The 20,073-nt window shown below is 52.6% G+C and overlaps 1 protein-coding gene across 1 annotated transcript in view; it reads right to left on the reverse strand.

Annotated features, from left to right (window-relative positions):
• Positions 1-20,073, reverse strand: part of BRD4 (bromodomain containing 4) — a 42,725-nt gene that overhangs the window by 7,237 nt on the left and 15,415 nt on the right. The window contains 9 exon segments of the mRNA XM_014547773.1: positions 50-79; positions 215-267; positions 9,522-9,632; positions 10,596-10,891; positions 11,177-11,376; positions 11,903-12,112; positions 17,278-17,406; positions 18,438-18,800; positions 19,438-19,718. Of these exon segments, the coding sequence (XP_014403259.1) occupies positions 50-79; positions 215-267; positions 9,522-9,632; positions 10,596-10,891; positions 11,177-11,376; positions 11,903-12,112; positions 17,278-17,406; positions 18,438-18,800; positions 19,438-19,718 (1,673 nt within the window).

Consider the following 20,073-nt stretch of genomic DNA (forward strand, 5'->3'; position numbering starts at 1 on the left):
GCTGCTGGGGAGGTGGCGGGGGCTGCTGGGGCCCAGGGCCTGGGGCCTGCTGCAGCTGCTGGTGATGGTGGTGATGATGCTGCAGACAGACAGACAGACAGAGGCTGATGTCAGGCAGGCAGAAACCCCCGGGCCAGCCCCAGGGTCCCCCCGGGGCCCAGAGAGGTAGGTGACCACCACTTCCCTAAGGGAAGACACCTCTATGATCACGTACCTTCTTCTGCTCCCTCCCAGGGTGCCCCTTCTTTTTTGACTTCGGAGCCATCTCTGTGAAGGAAAAGAGAAGGTAGTGAGGTCTAGGGGAGAAGACCAGGCTGCCTTGGATGCAGAACCAGGAGAAAACAGGGTGAGTTCAGAAGGACCAGTGACGGTGAGACAGGGTGGCTGGATTGTCTGGTATGAGAGTCCGTTATGGGAAAAAGACAATGTGGAGTGTCACCTACCCATTTGCCTGCCACTTTTCTTAGCTGGGACCATGCCCGAAAGGCCTCCCTGCCCAACTCCTGACCCCTAACTCCATTAAAGAACAACACCCGGGAACTGGGGGTTGAGCTATGCAGACCTCTTGCCCAACATCTCCCCCTACTTTCTGGTGACAGGTCACTAAGGCAATCTGAGTGTCTGCACCCTAACCCATTGTCTTGGAACAACTATGGTGTTTGAAATGATCATAACCATTTGACAGATGAGCAAAATAAGGCTCAGAAGTCAAGGGACTTGCCCTGGAACACACAGCTGTACAGGAGCCACACAGCTGCCTCCAACAACTAAGGTGCACTCCTTCCCATCCCCCCAGGAGGAGGCAAATAGACTGAGTTAGGGTGAGAGATGTGGTGCAGGCTGGGGCCAAAGTCTGGCCACAGAGCCATGGGACAGGTGAGGAGAGGGCGGACACGTGGGAAGGCCACAGTGTGAGTACTTCAGGGGAGGGAGGGAGGGAAGGCAGGCCAGCCAGCGAACCTCCCAGGGACCACCAGGAGCACACAGGGAGATGCTCAACGCCATGGCCAGCTTCTCCTTCCTCTCGGGAGAGTGGCCTCAGAAAAGCTGTTGGTACGCAGTGGATGTGCTGCAGGGAGAAGGCAGTATGTGCCCTGGTTCCTCAGAGGCCAACAGCTTGTTGCCGCCACTGTCTGGACACATCTGTGAGGAGTGAGCTAAGAACCAGCATGCTCCCCCCACCCACTCTAAGGAACTAGTCAGCTGAATGCCCCTCCCCAAACTCCACTGGTATGCAAACCCCAGAGAGAGAGGGGGAGAGAGGCCAGGCCGGTGCTCATGGGCTGGGAAATGATGAAGTTGCTAACCACCAGGTGGCAAATTGGAACCTACAGCGCCTTTTGGACTCATGTCTCCTCTGCCTTGCATCCCCTGGCTCCCTGCCAGGATGCTGGATCTTGCTGCTAAGGTCAGAAGACATAGGCTTTGTCCAAAGCAGGGCTAACTCTCCTCATAGCTGGTTTCACGAAGGGCCATGCTAAGGTTCTGTGAGGTGCATAGCCTCAGGGTGCCATGTGCCACCCAAAGGGATAAGCCATCTGATGCCTTGCAAGAGTTCACCACTCCATGCGAGAGACAAGACAGTGACACAGACCTCAGCAGCTAGACACACATCCTCATACAAATGGCAGCAATTGGGACACCTGGGACATGAGAATTGTAGGCCCAGCCCCAAACTGGGACACTAGAAATTCCAGGAGACAGGGCTCAGGACTCTGGGTCACAACAGGACACCCGGGGAAAGGATACTATTGTGGGTGAGACATACAAAGGGACAGTTTAGGCGATTGCAGGATCAAGGCCATAGGTCCTGGCAGCTACATGGTAGGGGGTGGGGGAAGCATTGTACTGAAGATGCTAGGGCCCAGAACCAAAGGGACCCTGCACGTGCTGGGGGAAAGCTCAGTGCTGAGTGGCCACCAAAGTGGAAGAGGCTTGGGTGTTCCTCCCAGACAGGATCCTCTCCCAGCATCAATTCCATGAACAGAAACTGCATGCCGAGGGAGGCTGGGGACAGTTGTTCATACACTGGGCATGCTTCTGGAGAGCCTGGTGTGTGTGTGTGTAATTGGGGGAAGAGGGCAGTGGGTAAATCCTGACAAGACACTGTGTCATGGGAAGAGGGTTGGGTTGGCCTGTCATCTCGTGCACTTGGGGAAGCACTGTTTTTGCCACCGTACAAGAGGGATGGTGGCTCGGAGGGGGAGAGAGGCCCATATGAGAACTCGTGGGGGTTCCAGGGAACAAGTCTTGGCTGCCTTGGAAAGGTCACTGGGAGGACTCCAGGGCTCCGTGGCAGTGCCGGGTAGGATAGCCTTAGAGTGGAGGAGAGGCTGGAGGCACAAAGCATACCCTCAGGACCAGAGGACTAACAGAACCGGCGGTGGGGACCAAGGGTGCGGGAGCCTGTTTGGGAGAGTGCATCTGGCTCATGTGACCCGAGCCTCATGTTGGAGTGACTGGTAGGAAGACAAAACAGAGGTGCACGGCTTCACGACACACCAGCCCCAAGACACCCCCACACAAAACTCTCTAGAAAGGGTTACATGAAGATGGCCTCAAGTACTGTGTGATCTTTATTCCATGAAAATCTTGAACTGAACACAATGTCATCTTTACATAGGATGGTAATTGTACAAAGAATTAAAACGTTTTTGTAAAATCTGATTAAAACACTGATTCCTCCTCCCACCCTCCCCACCCCACCCCCCAAATCAAGGGAAAGAGACAGGATGGAGGGTAAGGGCAGGGAAAAGGTAAGGAACCCTAAACTGAACTAAATAGAGTCTTGGCACCAGTGGACACCTGGGCTCCCACTGCTCAGCAAGTCCTCAGGACCCGAAGCCAGCTGGTGAGTTGAGGCCTGGCTGGCACCTCCCACCGCCTGAGCACAGGGTCTTCAGTAAGGAGTGGGCTCTGCTCTGTGGCTGGGGCACTGGGCACAGGTGAGAGTTCGAGTTTAAAGACCATGTTCTCTGCCAGATGAAAACCCATGGGCGAGGACAGGATCCCTGAACAGAGAGGGTGCAAGGACCCTGTAATCTGCGACTACAGCCCATGTACAAGTGTGTGGGAAGGGTGGGGTAGCACACAGGCTGACACTGTGGGAATCCAGGCTTCCATTTGTTCTAAGAATCTTCCCAGAAAGACAGTGCCAGCCACTTTCCAACTGTCCTTTGGGAATCTCTGAGCATAAAGACCCCTGGCCTCAGCTAGGCCGAGCTGCACTGGAAACACATCAGGCACAGGCCAAAGGGCAACTCAAAATAGTCTGTTTGGCAAATAGTGCTTGACTGGAAGTTGACTGGCCAGAGGACCAGAGAGCAGCCTGGAACTCCCAGCATCACAGCAAGACCCTAGAGGCTGGGTGTGGGGGTGGGAGGCTAGAGCTAGAACCCAAGGCCAAGGCCAAGGCCAATCTGAGGCAGCTACAGCCGCTTGGGCCTGCGGATAGTGAACTGCACCCCTTCAAGCCTGCTCCAGTTCCAGAAGGCTGGCTCCAAGATGCCAGCAGATCGCAAGGTCTTGAAGTATGCACAAACTATATTAAAAAAAAAAAAAAATCAAAAATCTCCCTTAAGGCCGATGCTGTTCCTTAGGGAACTTTTCACATCAGGCAGTTTTCTGCGAAGATGCTGGACTCATGACCAAAAAAGGGCCAATATTTATTTTTAGAGCAAAAAAGCCCATTCAGTGCCTCTCAGAGGGCTTACATGATACGGCCACCCTGGCCTGCCAAACTCCCAGCAGATGCCATTATTTCAGGGGCCTAAAAAATAGGAGGGTGCTCGCACTGGCCATGTCCCTCAGAGATGTGTAGGGAGCTGGCTCTAAGGGCTTTGATGCCCTTACCACTGACCAGTGCCCTGGATTTTTGAGAACCCTTTCTCACCTACTAGCCCAGACCCTGACACCACGGGGGCAGAGATGATGGGCTCCAGGGGCCAGGTCACAGCCACCTCCCCAAATGCCCTCACCAGTGGCCAGCCCCACTGCAGCCTGCTCCTATTCACCTGGGAAGGACAAAAGGCAGCCTAGGAGGTCCTTTCCCTATGCAACTTTAGGAGAAGAGGCTAAAGAAATTGGAAAAATGCCCAATAGGTAACCACGGGAACAACAAAAATGGAAGGACTCCAGGGGCTGTAAGTCAGCTGTGGCTGGTGATAGCCTTCGGCTGATGGAGCTGCATGGGCCACTAAAAAGAAGGCGTGCTGAGGGACAGCCCCCATTCCTCACTTGGGAAAGCTCTAGATGTTAGTGTGTTCTTTCTTCCATAGGGTGAATGAGATCTCCTCTGGGCTACATGTCACTGCCAGGTCCAGGAGGGAAGTGGTTAGGATCCAGAGTCCCAGAAAGAGACAGAGGGATGAAGAGAGAGAAAACATACTTGTGATGGGGCCTTGCACATGGAGCAGCACCACACGCATGCGTGTGCAGCGAGATTGTCATCACTCTGGGAGATGCCACCCACCCAGAGGAGCCCAGACGACCAAGGAGGCTGGGCGGGACAGCCAGGCAGTCTGTACACAGGAGGCCCGGGCGGCCAGCCAGGCAAGGCAGCCTTCCCGGAGGCGGGACTAGGCGTGTGCTGCTCTGATGGACATGACTAATGCACCCTGGGGACAGGCCCAGGGCTCTGAGGAATTCCATAACTTGATGGAGTCCTGTCCCTTTCACAGAAGAAAATGGACTTAAGCTAGAGCTTGCTGGGAAGGAATCTGGAACTGAAGACCGTTTTATTAAGAGTCCGTGTCCAATGATTAGGCAGGACCTACATAGAGGGAGAGAGAAACCAGTGTGAGAGAAATGGTGTGGAATGTACCGTTCCAAGTCACAAGAACAGAAGAACTGCAGACCGAGCCAGCCTCCTGTGCCCTGCTCGCTGACAGGACACCAGAGAACGGCGCCGGAGACTAGAAGCCCTGCCCCAGCCTGGCCAGCTGAGAGCAGGGACAGACCCACTTTGCCATTACAAGGGTCATGGACGTCTCCAAAACCACCCACGCCCATTTATGCTAAAACTGCTTCCAGGATTGGGTCCCATGTACACCTGAGTGAACGATAGCATCTACTTTACCAGTCTTTTAACGTGAGAGGCCTCTGCCTATCCCACTTGCCTGATCTACCAGCCTGGTATTCGATGCCATCAGGCCCCACTAACTCTGAGCCTATCCCCCTGGGCTGCTTTGCTGTCCATCTCAGGAAGGTGATTTGGCCCTACCTCAGGACTTGGGTAGAGGGAAGAAAAGACAGGGGCTCTCGGGTGTAGCATCTACAACTAACATCTCATTTCTGCATTCCTACAAACCCCAAGAAACAAAAAATAAACTATAAAAAGAGAAATCAGTTACAGACACTGTTAAGGGGGGCGGGGTGTAGAATAAAATAAAAACAGGTCAAGGAGGAAAATCGTCCTTTCTTTTTCTGGGGCATGGAATTTAGCTCCCTTGACCAGGCAGAAGCATAGGGTCATTCCCACCCACACAGCAGAGTAGATGTCTCTGCCAGAGTCCCGGATGCACGGACACTGACTGCATTCCCATGGCCTCCCAGTGCACGCATGGGAAAAACCCGCCCACTGGCTCAGCCTCTCACTCAGGGCACATTCCACAAGGCTAGCCCCACCCCAGAATCCCGCCAGCTGCATGTGGGTGTGTGAGGGGTCACCTGGCAGTGTGGGCAGACTGGCTACAGCCCAGTCCTCCAGGTCTCTGCCTACTCCCCCATCCCCACCAGGGGCCTCTCCACTTCCCTGAGAGCAAGCAGCACACCCTTGGAGCGGGCAACAGCAGATCCCAAGAACGGACTGGGACCAAGTCCCTCAGAGACTCCGTGTGTCGGAAGCTGAGGCTGGTTGTCTGGGAAGAATGCCCCATGGCCTCTGCCTGCACTTTCCAGCTCAAATCTTTCCAAAACATAAAGCATTCCTTTCCCCCTGGAGCTATTAAAAAACACCCACATGCTTCAATCCTGGGAAAAGGAAACGAGGAGACTAAAATAGCTGGAGTGTGCTCCAGCTGCAACTAGAAGACCAGGCCAAGCCCAAAAGAAATACCCGACAACTCTGAACCCAGGTCCCAGCCCTGGTAGCTGATGCCAAGGGTTGCTCCTAAGAGGACACAAATTGTGTGTCTACCCCCACCCCAAAAAAACCAGACATCAGCAATATGATGGAGGGAAACAGGATGAAGTATCCTAGAACATCCCTGGGCCCATGAGCGTGGTAGACAGGATCCTAGCACTGGTGACAGGGAAGCCACAGCTCTGCTATAGCCACCTGGGACAGCAGTGGAAAGGGGGAACCGGGGCACCCTTAGCCTGCCCAGATAAGGTCTACAGATGCCTTAGGGGCAGTGGGATGCTAGCACTTGTACTCACTCTGTCCTCCCAATACCGAACTCCCAAGCAGATCCAGACGTTAAGCTAGAATTGTTTTTAACAAAAGACCATAACCTAAGTAGAGCTGGGCTCAGAAGATGTGGTGGAAGAGGCTAAAAGCACTGTGTGCTGCTGAGTGGGAGGACATGTGGCAGCATGGGACTGGGCTGGGAAAGCTATGCCTGCCCTCCTCCCCCTATTCTGTGAGCACACCGCCTCCTTGAACTGCAACATGACCCCGAGGACCAGTCCCATGCCCTGATCTGTCCTCAGCATCCTTGTCTGTGAACAGCAGCCAGAGGAGGGGTCCCCGAGTTAGTGCCTCTGCTCAGTTTCTTTTGGTGACTCATGTCTCGGGGCTGTATCAGCAGAACTGACTCTTACTTATTAATACAAGTGACAAAATATAGGCCTTTTCAGGAATTTCAGCTCCAATATAAATGGAAACAAAAGAGAAAAACAATTTAAGCTCCCAAAGGCCAAGTAAAATACCTCTAATATGCCTGCCCCGGCAGAACCACCTGTAACTGGTTGCAGAAACCGGGCTGTCCAGCTCCATGGACCCATCATGAGCAACTGCTGGAAGAGCTGCCTGGGAAGTGAGTACAATTTCCTGTGAGGGATGGGTGGCAATGGTTGTATTCAGTGGTGCAGGGTCACAGGCTCCCACCTTGGGACCTGGAGCATCTGAGCGACAGGAACACAAACTCACAGGATGGGTCCTTCCTGAGAGCAGAAGCCCCTACTGGCCCACAACAGAGCTCTCCAGTACAAACGTATGGGAAAGGAAAGCCAGGACCATGAAGGCAAAATGAAGACTCACAAACCCAAGGTGGGGAGGGTGCATGGGAAGAGGGATAAGCTGGAGTCAGGCTGGTTAACCAGAGCCCGAGTGCCTGCAGGCTGGCAGCTCGGAGACTGTAAATCTCATCCTCCTTCCCGCCAGGACAGCTGTTCCCAGGATTCTCAGATTACTTGTTGCACAATCTTTCCACTTTCTTTAAAGAAGGGAAAAATGTGAAAAAAAAGAAAGAAAAACATGTTGGCAACAGGAGAGAGCTATTGGAAATGCCGTCATGGTTGCCCCACAAAGACGGCAGCAGGACACTCGGGAGCCTTGGAGCGGTCCTGCTAAGCTTGGGGGGCAGGGGCAAAGGCCAGTCATAGCCCCCTAAGGTGCCACATCAGCCAAAGCAGTTCACACTCAGCCAAGATGTGCTGGTTTAATGACCAGGCCCCAAGCCAATTTCAGCCTTTAGTGTTTTCTTTTGACTACTTGAATCCTTAGGAGAAAGGATGAGAAACCCCTAAAAGGAGCAGCCTGCTAGGAACCCCAGAGTGAAGGCAAACCCTAGGTGTGACTGGCACCCAAAGTGAGAAGTCACAGCTGCTACCAGGAATGCTAATTGGGCCCAGGAATACAGCAATTTACCCTGCAGAGGGCAGCAGCCTGGCCAGGCAGCCCTTCCTGGGCAGGCATGGGCTGTGGGCGTCCCCTGCTGGTAAATGGATAAAAATGGAATGGGGGGGTGATGGTTAGAAAAAAAATAAAGGATGGTGACAAAGGTGCCCAGCACTAAAAGGAGCAGCCTGCTAGGAACCCCAGAGTGAAGGCAAACCCTAGGTGTGACAGGCGCCCCCAAAGTGAGAAGTCAGCTGCTACCAGGAATGCTAATTGGGCCCAGGAATACAGCAATTTACCCTGCAGAGGGCAGCAGCCTGGCCAGGCAGCCCTTCCTGGGCAGGCATGGGCTGTGGGCGTCCCCTGCTGGTAAATGGATAAAAATGGAATGGGGGGGTGATGGTTAGAAAAAAAATAAAGGATGGTGACAAAGGTGCCCAGCAAACTGTACACATTAGCCTCTGCATACAATAATACCTCAATAAATACAGAACATGGCCTAATGAATTCCATCTCATTTGGGCCCAATGAACATGAGGTAATTCAGCATTTGGAGCCTCAGGAAAGCCCTCAGCACCCTCTTAATTTCCCCGTGGGTGAGCCCGCACTCACTTGGAAAGTCTGGTGCCCTTACTGTAATAGGGAAGAAGGACAGTGACAAGGCCCAGAGGCCCCTGGTCCCTAGCTTCCCCTGACAGAAACAGGCTGAGCCCACGCAAGGAACCTGTGCATGCAACGCCTCAGAGCAGCATCACTCTTCCCAGGTGCTGTAAACGATCCTCAAACCTCCTTGGTAAAATAAGGTCACATTATTTATATGAGCTGATTAAGTGGAGCTTACGGTTTATTTCCAGTTAGAATAAAATACCAGACAGGACAGGTCCACCAAAGAAAATGCTTTGTTGTCCAAACACACGTTCCCCACTGTGGACACGCACACTGCGGCTTGCCTGGTGGGACATGCCGAGGCCCCCAGGACCAGCTCTCAGGTAGTCTGTAGATTGTCTGCTCAGCAGTAGCCACCCCATGGAAACAGCTGGCTCCATCTCACAGCACAGGGTGGTTGCCAGGCTTCTTCCTTAGCCTCTCTGGGTAAGTCTGAGCTTCTGCTCCCCTGAGTATCATCAGGAAAGCACACAGCTGGTAGAAGGCCTCTCCCCCCACATTGTGCAGCTCCCAGCATCCCCACCTGCCCCACCTCCCACACTGAAACTGTTGCTCAGGTTGGGCACATGTGCAGGCCCGTGGAGCATAAAGAGAAGGACTGTGAGAGGCGCAGGACTCCCATGTCCAAGTGTGTGCAGTTAGGAGCCACCAACGTGGCAGTGAGCACACTCTAAGGAGGACGGCAGTGCCCCGAGTCTGGGGACAGCAGGGCTGACAGTAGACTGCTCCACACCTGCTGAATGAAGCACATTACCTGGGATGGCCACACTGCATGTGACTGTGATGCAGGAAGACTGTGGAGCTACGTAGGGTCACACTAGGATCAATGCCAACACCTGGGCCCCAACACCCAATATCCTCACCAGCTTTCCCCCACCCCAGTTCTGCAGTGTCAATACCTTCAGCCACTTGTGTCCTCCTAGCCCAGGCCATGAGGGAGAAAACAGGGTGCCAGGCTACTCACCACCCCAGTTAGAGTTAAAATAGTGACCAGGTAATTCTTATGACCGTCACATAGGACAAATGGTGCTGAACACAGGTAGGAGTGGGACAAGATGCTGAGTAGGACCCTAACCTGTTTCGGAGTCTTCACTGTCAGAGGAGCTGGACTCGCTGGTGCTCTCAGACTCAGAGGACGAGAAGCCCTTCATCTTGGAGGAGCCAGCAATCACATCCACTTTCTCGGCTGCAGTAAAACAATATGAACTGCGTCAGGCAAGGCCCAACCCTGGGGCTGCTCTTAACCCACACGTACTCCACTGCCTGGAGGAAGAGCCAGGGGGCAGTCTGTGCCCCACAAGCCAGAAGGCTGCTCCTGACAGCATCCCAGCCCCCAACCAGCCCCCTGTTCCCCAGTGATAAGATGCTAGCCTACTGCCTGCTGGCCAAAAACTCAGTTTATACCAGAATTTCAAGAAGCTTGCCCCGCCCCTGACCAATCTCTCAGAATTGCCTTTGCAGCGTTCATCAGGATTAAGAAACAGGGAGGAGGAAATTCCCTATGAGGAGGACTGTCAGGCTAAGGCTCCCTCAGTAACTTTCTTGGCTGTGAGTGAAGAGGCCCAAGGATCCCTGGAGTCAGCCTGGGCTGGGATGAAGGCTGCATACAATGCCCTGCTGTGGATCCTAAGTCCTACTGGTCTTAAGACAAAAGCTGAGCCAAGACAGACACTTGTAACAGGAAAGGGCTGCCTGGAAGACTCATAGAGAGGGGGCCATGCTGAGCTCGAGAAGAATGGCAGGCAGGCACAAAGCTGCCCTAAAGACTCTCCCAGCCTCAACCCTCACAGGCACCAAAAGGGTGGGGTGAGGGGATGCTATGTGTGTGGCTTTGGGGGGAAAGACTTTAGAGGTTGAAGATGAAAATAGCTGCTGCTCAGAGCAAGGCTTAGAATACCAAGGTGCAGGTGGGCCCCAGGTGACCATCAACCAGAGAGGTCAAGAAAGGCACTGACAGCCCAGCGTTGAGTGTCATGTCACAATCCTCCAGAGGTGTCTATGTCAAGGAAAAAGCCAAGTCTGGAAGAGAGTCACCTGAGGTGCCCATAGGGGCCTCCCTGATGGAAGGGCAGGAAAAAGCAGCTTGGCCAACCTTCTTCTGCCTGGGACCTCCCTCCAACCCCCAAACCCCAGGGGAACCCAAGGGCACCTTGAGGTTTCCGTTTCTTCCGCAAACAGGAGGTGACGTAGCGCTCCAGTTCCCGCAGGGTGGATGGCTTTAGGGTCTCGAAGTCGATCTCAATCTCGTCGGGGTTGGAGTTCTTGAGTGAGGGCTCCCTCGACTGGATGATGTGTACCACTCGGCCCAGCTTCTCACCAGGGAGCTTGTTGATGTCCAGGCTGAGCTGGCGCTTCTCCTCATATGACATGGGCTTGCACTTGTCCTCCTCCTCTGACTCGTATGCTGGAGGAGGCTTGTTCTTCATGGGCACCAGCTCCTTCTTGCTATGAAGGGACAATGCAGACACAATGGGTACCCTGGGAAGCTGGGGACCCGTTCCACTCCTTCATTGGAATGGGTCCTTTCTATTCCCCCACCCGGCTGATCTTCACTGTTAACAGGGGAGCTGCTGTGGTGTCCTTGCCGTCTGCACCATTCCACCTGTCATCCCCCCTCTCCCCCACAACCCTGGAGAACGCTAAAGGCTTGTCCCTGGGAGAAGAGCAGAGGTGATCAACCTCTGACTGGGGCAGGCTAGGTCCCCATGGGGGCATTAGGGTGGCACAGACCTTGTGTTACTGTTGCTACTGTTGTTTTTCTTGGTCTTTTTGGGAGGAAGTTCCTTGGCTTTGCTTTTCTTATTCTCCTCCATTTCCTCTTTCTTTTTGTGCTTTTCTTTTTTCTTTTCCTTCTTGTCTTTCTCCTTTTTCTTTGGTTTGTTCTGCTGGGGCTGCGAGAGGGCTGCAAGCTGCTCGTGCACGGCTTTGAGCTATGGAATATACAGGCAAGACACATGCCAATCACACTGGGGCTGGTACATAGCTGCCTGACCTGCCACTCCATCAGATTTCTAAAGTGTCCATGCCCACCCAGGCCCTGGACTCCAAAGGTGCCCAGAGCAACCACCTAAACTGATAAGCTGTTAAAGCCCTTTGGCCATTCTGGGCCCAGGAGGAGGGTCCCTAGGAGACTGGGCAGGAGTGCAGACACACTGGGCACTAAAGGCCCGATGGCCAGCTTGCAGAGCAACCATGCAGCCCCTGGCTGGCCTCCTTCTACACACTGGAAGGATCCAGAAGCCTCCCTTCTGCCCAAAGAGCAGCCATATCTCCCCATCTCCATGTGTGTCATACATATGCATACGTTCAATATGCCCGTGATCTAGCACAATGGCACCACTGGGAATTCTGCTCTTGCCAGGACTCAGAGCCATGATCATTTCGTGGAGACCTCTGGGGAGAATGCTTGATCCATGGATTCCGGGGGGACCAGGGATGGAAGTAGTCATGCCTCACCTGCTCCTGAAGCTCGGCCAGCCGCTGGGCTCGCTCCTCCTCAGAGTCATCAGTTGAGCTGTCGCTGTCCGAGGAACTATCGCTGCTGCTGTCACTGGATGAGGGTGGGGCCACAACCTTGGTGGGGGGTGGCACCACAGGGCACGACACAGCCACCATAGGCTCCTCAGGTTCGTCCGGCATCTTGGCAAAGCGCATCTAGAATACATCCTGAGGGGTAGGGAGGTGGGGATGGGGGAAAGCCATGCCCGTCAGGGCTGCTGGGTCCCCACCAGGCTGTGGCCCAGTGTCACTATAGCTTCACTGGCTGCTGGGGTCAACTCAACAGGAATGAGCAGGAAGGTCAGAGAGCTAGACCGATGGTAACCCTTTCCCTGCCACTATGGCAACATGCTGGCTAGGGCTCCCTGACACCAATTCCAACAGTCCTCTCTCAAATCTCATGTTGAGGAGAAAGGTGCTCCTGACACAGCCTGGCACACAGTCTAGGTAAGGACCAGGGACATAGGTTGCAGGAAGCAGCCAACCACTGAGGATCCTTGATAAATGGTGGGCTGAGACCAGGACCCACAGAAAGAGTGCTTTAAGGTTCTTGTCAGATTGGCGCTCAGTCAGCACATCCCCAGGGAGCCTTCTGAATACTGGAACTGGGCACCAGAACACAACGGTGACCAGCGCAGGAGGCTCTGTCTACCTCCAGTTCACATTCCTGCAGGGAGGGTGTGGGGCCCGCAATTTTAGAGAGTGTACCAGGCAGAGAAAACAGCATGAGCAAAGGCCCAGGGGTGAAAGTGTACCCGGTAGAGCCCTCAGCCAGTGAGGAGGTCAAGCCCTGCTGCAGCAGGCATACGGCTGGATATGCCTCCCCACTCATCAGATCACCTCTGGGGCACATAACTGAGCAGACCCATGCCACCGGCTAAGGTGTCTCCAGAGCATGCCAGGCTAGTTAAGAAAGTTACAAGATAGTGGATGTGGAGGTGCTGAGGATAAGCTCCAGGAGGGTGCCAGCTTTGTGAGGTGTAAGCACCTGAGCAGAAGCCATGGGACTACTGAACTTGAGATCACACCCCAGGAGACTCTGAAACCTTCCAATTCTAAGATCCAAGAATCTGATGGGACTGTGAGGTCATGGAGCTCAGGGGGGCAGCAGCCCTGCCTGAGCACCTGGCGATCCAGCATATGCCGCCTCACTAATTAACTGGCAGGTCCCATCCTACCTTGAGGACTTCATTATCATAAATCCAGTGATGACCCAGGACAGAGGGCAGAAGTGGAAGGAAAAAGCTGGCTTCCCAGCAGGAAATTGGGATCTGCTTTAAGCCTGGCCTAAGTCAGTCAACATGGTATTTCATAGGATGGAAGGGGCCTTCCCTAAGTGTGAATTGATCCCCCAGAGAGCAGTGTGGCCCAGGAGGGCCATGGGATTGAGCTCCAAGACTGTTGTTTCAAACTGGAGCACACTTGACAGAGCCAGCTCTGGAAGCCCTCATGTCTCTGAAAACACAGCTCCAGTTTCCCCTCCCCCTGGGCAGCAGGGCAGGCAGGCATCCCACACAACTGTGGTGCTGTCACCTCCCCTCCAGACCACTCAGTGTGGCCTCCCCTGAGGCAGCTCCTTTTCCAGGAAGGCCTGGACGATCCTGAAGCAGGTCTAAGGGATATGGAGAAAACAGGAGTAAACAGAAACCACCACCCAGGCTGCCAGGGAAAGGCGGCTTCACACCAGAGCAGAGACCCCGGTGGCATGAGAAAGATCCTTTCCGCCCAGGTCCCTGAGTGATTTACACAAGCATCTGGAAGATTTAGGCCTCCTTCCAAGAAGCAGGGGGCAGGTGAGAGAAGTGTGTCCGACAAGGTGTCAGGGCATCAGGACCCCATGAAAGGGGGAGAGCAGCACGCAGGGCCCAGCACCCAGTGCTACTAGGAAGTAACATTTTACCAAATGGGAGATACTTCATGCCACCTGTCTGTTGGCCCAGACTCCCCTGCCAGCTGCCAGGCAGCATTACTCTTGCCATAAGGATGTCCCTGTTTCTTCCGCACAGGTTTTGGCTGCTGTGGAAATGGGGGGCGGGGAGAGACAGCACTTGTCCTGGTGTGTCTCAAGGTAGACCCAGCTTCCCCGCCCAGCATGCCATCATCTGTACCCTACCCCATGAATCTGGACCACAATGTGATTCTTTGCACCAGCAAACCACACTAGTTTCAGAACAAGTACCTCCTCTCGCTAGAATGTTGACCAGGATCACTTAACCGGGCTGCATCAGATTCATGGGGGAAGTATACTGCCCCCCACCCTCGCCCCTTTTAATGAAACAGAGATGTTTAGATGCTGGGAAGACACAGTGCCCAAAGACCTCCAAGTGAATTGACTCAAAGCCAGGAAGCTGGAGACCCTTGGAGGGAAGTGTAGTCCAGCTCCATCTCAGCCAAGTCTGGATAGTGCTGTGGGGTTTGGCCACATCCAAGGCACAGAGGGCACAAAAAGAGAAATGGAATACAGGCAGCGGGAGACCCACTAGGGATGTAGCCATGAGTGAAAGATACTTAGGCACACACTCACCCCTCAAAAGCTTCCTGTCTCTAGGATCTAATACAGAATACCAACACGTTTCAGTTCAATTTTTTTCTGTACTATAAACACAATTGCATTCTACCTTAATTTGCACTTTTTCTTGAAATAAACATATAGCCCACATGGGTACTAAACATCCTAAATCGCTTATTTCACAACAGAGAAGAGAGGGTAGTACTACCAATAGCTCTGGTCCTAAGTCACCCTCGGGCTCCTGAGGAAACCTCAAGCCCAGAGATTTGTGACAATACTTGCCAAGCCCAGAATTTAGAGGCTGGAAGAGGAAAACAAAGAAAATCCTTTTCCATATCACACTTCCCAGGTAAATCCCAGTTCTTGGGCACAGCCTAACTAAGAGACAACAGGTCTCAAGACCTCTTACAAAGGCAAACAAGGGTTGGGGCTTTGTTCCTCTCTCCTCTCCCTTCCTGCTGGGAAATTCAATGATCTAAACCATGTTGATCCAGGAGAGCTTTGAGAAAAAGAAATAAAACAAAATGATAAAGCCTGAACTACCTCAAGGATGGGAAATGGTAAAGAGTGAACCAGCAGAAATGTGAAGAAAGCCAACAGCACCAAGAGAGCCCCCTTGTCTCCCCAAAACTAAGATAAAATAAAACCAGACAGGTCCATACAGATAGCAACTGCCTTTCAGAGAGAGGTCAGAGAGCTTGACACTTCAACTCTGCCATTCAGAGACCCCCACCCTCCTCCTGGTATGTTACTTTCAATAATAAGGTGACCCATACCTTGCAGCAGGCAAAGCAGGCTGGGGGTGGAGGTGGTCCTGCGCTGGGCTACCCACTTGTGTACTGCCCAGTCCAGCCCAGCCTGGTACTTAGAATCAATGTTTAGAAAAAGGCTGCTGTGTGACAAGCCTATCAGTGGCCTTGCTATGGGTAAAACCCGCTCTGAGCCCTAGCTGGTTTGGCTCAGTGGATAGAGCGTCAGCCTGCGGACTAAAGGGTCCCAGGTTCAATTCCAGTCAAGGGCACATGCCCGGGTTGTGGGCTCGATCCCCACACAGTGTGGGGCATGCAGGAGGCAGCCAATCGATGATTCTCTCTCATCATTGATGTTTCTATCTCTCTCTCCCTCTCCCTTCCTCTCTAAAATCAATAAAAATATATATTAGAAAGAAAAAAAAGAAGAAAAAAAAAAACAAACCAGGCCCTGAAAGCATGCTTATACCACTCCCAGAAGAAAAAACAAAGAAAAAAAAGCAAAATAAACAAGAAAACACCAACCTTAAAACAGGCACAAAAGTTAGGAAGACAATCTTTGGTGCTGGCAGAAAACTTGTTTGGGTTTACCTGGTTGCATGACAGCAAATAAAGTGTGTGGGAATCAATCTGGGGAAAAGCTGCCCCAGTCCTCCGAGGAGGGTTAGGTGTTTGTCAAGGTGCAATACTGCGAGCTCCACTGCCATCTGGTGGCCACATGTGAGAATTGCAGGAAAATGATAAAGCCTGAACTACCTCAAGGATGGGAAATGGTAAAGAGTGAACCAGCAGAAATGTGAAGAAAGCCAACAGCACCAAGTAAAGAGAGCCCCCTTGTCTCCCCAAAACTAAGACAAAATAAAACCAGACAGGTCCATACTAATAACAAGGTTTTTTCCTACCCCAAGTGTTCTGGACACATTCTTTGAACCCAAGGCAGCCCCTGACTAGAACAGGGGCCACGTGAAAGAACTGAGGAGACTGTGCCTTGGCTCCAGTAAAACAACATGTGGAGCTAACATATCTGGGAGGCAGGTGGGCAGTAGGGCTCGGGTGACCTTTAACTGGAATAGACCCACAAGATGCAAAAGTAGTTCCAAGTCCTGACTTCTGCCCTGAAAGTATTTCATAAGTGCTTGGAAAAGCCAAGTGTGAGGAAGTCCCATCCAGCCACCAGATGAGGGTTGGACGTGGGATGTGAGATGGACCTGAGCTCCAGCCAGAGCACTTGCACCTTTTGTTGGCATGTGGCCTAGCCCATGACCTGCTGTATCTGTCCCTAAAAGCAGAAGCAACTTGGAGCCTTACATGTGTAATTTTAAAGATAGATAGATAGATAGATAGATAGATAAATAAATAAATAAGACAGATAACAGTACTAAATATTGACTTTATTCTTCACAATTTAACCTCTGATCTAACCAAAGATTGTTGATCTTTGTGTATATGTTTCCCTTTAAAAAACACCACACACAAAGAACGTGATGCACACATTTATGCTATAATTTGCTCCTCCATTCCCCGCACAGCTACAGTGTGCACAGCCCAGGATCCACTTGAGGGACCATGAATCCCATTAGGGCATTGTGAACACATGGAACATCTGAAAGCAGAGGCTCTGCAGTTGGAAGGCAAGCCATGGCTTCAGGACTATAGTAAAGAAATGCCCACGGTCACGTAGTTACTTTAGCTCACAACTGTGACAAAGTGTCTACCTGGCAAGAGTGTCGTCGCTGTCACCCCCCCCCCTCCCGCTGACCTGAGACAGGTCTGTTTTGGAGAAGAGATTGGGCCATGAACAGCACACACACTCTTACAACCAAGGACAACCAAATGCAAGGGAGATGGGGGCTTTCAGTGGGATACCCCAAATAAAACCCAAAATGCCCAAGGGCCAAACCCCAACCAACACCCCTGCTTTAATTATAATGAAACGATCTCAACATGAAATGTAGGTGTTATCCGGAGTCCACTATTCCAAAGCAATGTGGCATATGCCAAAAGTGAGTGACAGAGATAAAGTCTGCCAAGGCCCACAGAGGCCTGGCCTGCCCAGGAGCTTCCCAGAGCCTCACCTGGAGCTTTCGGGCCATGGCTACAACTTCGTGGTCAGGAGGGTTGTACTTGTAGCAATTGGAGAACATCAACCGGACATCTGCACCAAATTCCTGAGCATCACGGTACTCACGGGCCTCCAGTTTAGACTGGAAAGACAAGACAGATTGTGTCTGCCCCTGCTGGTGGAAGGTGGCAACAGGGAGGGCTGCTAGCAGGAGCAAGTGGGGATTTAACCCAGATCATGGAAAGAGGTCATCACCCTAGTTCTCAGTGCCAGGTGGAAAAGGAGACACTCAACAGCAATTCTCAGGGCTGGAAATCCACCCATGTGGTCACTTTGCCTGGCTAAGGGAGAAGTGGACATAGAATCCACAGAGGCAGAGCTTAAGCCAGAATTGAAAAGGTAGGGCTGGGCCCTGTTATGACCAGGTGTATAAAACTTGTTTTGGTGACACAGGACAAAACATTGGTCAAAAGGAACATAGTTGTCCCCGCTGTGCCCACCCCATGTTTGGGAAGGCTTACTCCACTCTCAGAAGAAGAAAAATGCAAAAAAGCTTACAATAAAACCAGAAGGCTTCAGAATATGACAGTGATGAAATGCCAGTGCTTGTCATGTGCCTCCTACCGAGAGAAGACAGCAAGGCCCTCCCCATGACACAGCCTGACAAAGTCACCAGCCCCCACACTCTCTGGAGCATCTACTGTATGCAAGGTGCCAGTGGGCACTGGGCCCCAAGGCCCAAGAGGGCTCTTTTCCTAAGACTAGGAAGCAGCACTGCTGTCTGACCAAAACTGCTTCATTGTCTAGGACAGTGATGGCGAACCTATGACATGCGTGTCAGAGGTGACAGGCGAACTCATTTTTTTGGTTGATTTTTCTTTGTTAAATGGCATTTAAATATATAAAATAAATATCAAAAATATAAGTCTTTGTTTTACTATGGTTGCAAATATCAAAAAGTTTCTATATGTGACACGGCACCAGAGTTAAGTTAGGGTTTTTCAAAATGCTGACACTCCGAGCTCAAAAGGTTCGCCATCACTGGTCTAGGAGCATGTCCCTACAGTTCCCAGAAGGGGGAGCTTCACTCCTTTGGGCTGGTTAGGCGGCTAGAGAGCTGCTGGGGCACAGTTCTGGGGTCTTCCCTGGCCTCATGGACACCTGCTGGCCCACCTTGATTGTGCTCATATCCATGGGATGCTTGATGATGTCACAGTAGTCATGAAGGCCCAGCGCCTCCACGTCCACGGGCTTGTAGAAAGGCCAAGCATAGGCGGCATGCTTCTTGGCGAACATCTCCTTGAGGATGCCGCTACAGCACTTGAGCTGCTCTGAGATCTTGCTGCTCTTGTCCAGTGCTGGGTGCTGCTGTGAATCGGGCACATCCTTCTTTGGGGGCTTCACAGGCCGGCTGCTCTCCCGCCGGGGGCCCAGCTTGGTGGTCTTGGGCTCTGGGGGCAGCAAAGGTGGCTCATGAATGGAATCGATGGTAGTGGGGGTGGTGGTGTCTGCTTTCCTCTTAACACCCTTCTTTGTCTGCAGAAAGCACAGAAGAGATAAGCACAGTCAAGGGTGTGGTTGGCATTTCGAGCCCTCAAAGTCACTCCTGAGACCAGGTCCTTCCTATGGTCCCAACCCTCCCAAGGAATAGGAGAGCGTGTCCCACCACTCTGCTCTGAGGCTGGAACAGGCCCTGCTAGGGGCAGAATGCATGCCATTGAGCACTATATTTGCTCATCAAAGGCCAACAAAACAATCCTGACGCAGCTTCCTACTCATTATTGGGGGATTCCCAGATCCGAGCCTGCCACTAGGCCACCTTGGAAGGCACGTTTCAGAAACTATTTAGCTAGCCTCTGTCAACATGCATGGTCTAAATCAGAAATGGGAGGGGGTCAACAACCTCAGGAGACAGTGCCTCCACTATGGGATCTTTGGGTCAGTAGCTTCTGGACTATGCTGAGTTAATCCTCTCCCCAAACCCCCAACACTCACAAGTGCCCTTGGGAGCCAGGACATGCTCTTCATGAAGCACTGGCAAGGATGGGTAGCTATCTCCTGCAAGGCTCACTGCTACAAATCAAGGAGTAGGGGTGGGAGGGCGCTAGCTGAGGTGGTAGGAGCCCACCAGTGGTCGGGCTGGGCCACACACAAGCACCTAAGGGACACTCACCTTCACAGGCTGTGGGGTGGCCGCAATGATGGGTGGATGGCTCTGCACAGGTTGGGGAGTTGGTGGGGGTGGGGGGTGAGGGGGCACAGGTGGGGGAGTCTGCAGTGGCTGGGGAGGCACCACTGTGACAGGGGTCTGGACAATGAGGTCTGGGGTGATGGTGGAGAAGGAGTGAGGTGTGGCCTGCACAGGTGGAGGGTTTTGCTGAGAGGTCTGTGTCTGCGGAGGAGTCGATGCTTGCGTTGTGTTTGGTACCGTAGAGACGCCAGGTTTTGCCGGCCCTACCAACCATAAAAGGAACAGGTGGTTAGATGCTGTACCCGACACATGCAAGCGGACCTCCTGGGGACATTGCCACATATGGTGAGCACAGATCTTCATAGACGTGGCACACAGTGTCACCACAGCTATTTGCCTAAGAGAAAACATCTCAAACACCCCAGACCTCAGCTAAGTCTGTCCACCTGCTGGGGCGGGGTGGGGAGAAAGGGTTTCAGTAGTGGTGGGTGCATTGCATTCACACTTCCTGGGGGTCTTGGGCTGCAAGTATCCTCTTGGGCACAAAGACCCTTCATAAGCAGGGAGGGCTGGGCTGAAGGAGGAAACACACATTGAGAGTCAGCACCAGGACTGTGG

The sequence above is a fragment of the Myotis brandtii genome, unplaced genomic scaffold (assembly GCF_000412655.1).
Source record: "Myotis brandtii unplaced genomic scaffold, ASM41265v1 scaffold485, whole genome shotgun sequence".
Lineage (NCBI taxonomy): Eukaryota > Metazoa > Chordata > Mammalia > Chiroptera > Vespertilionidae > Myotis > Myotis brandtii.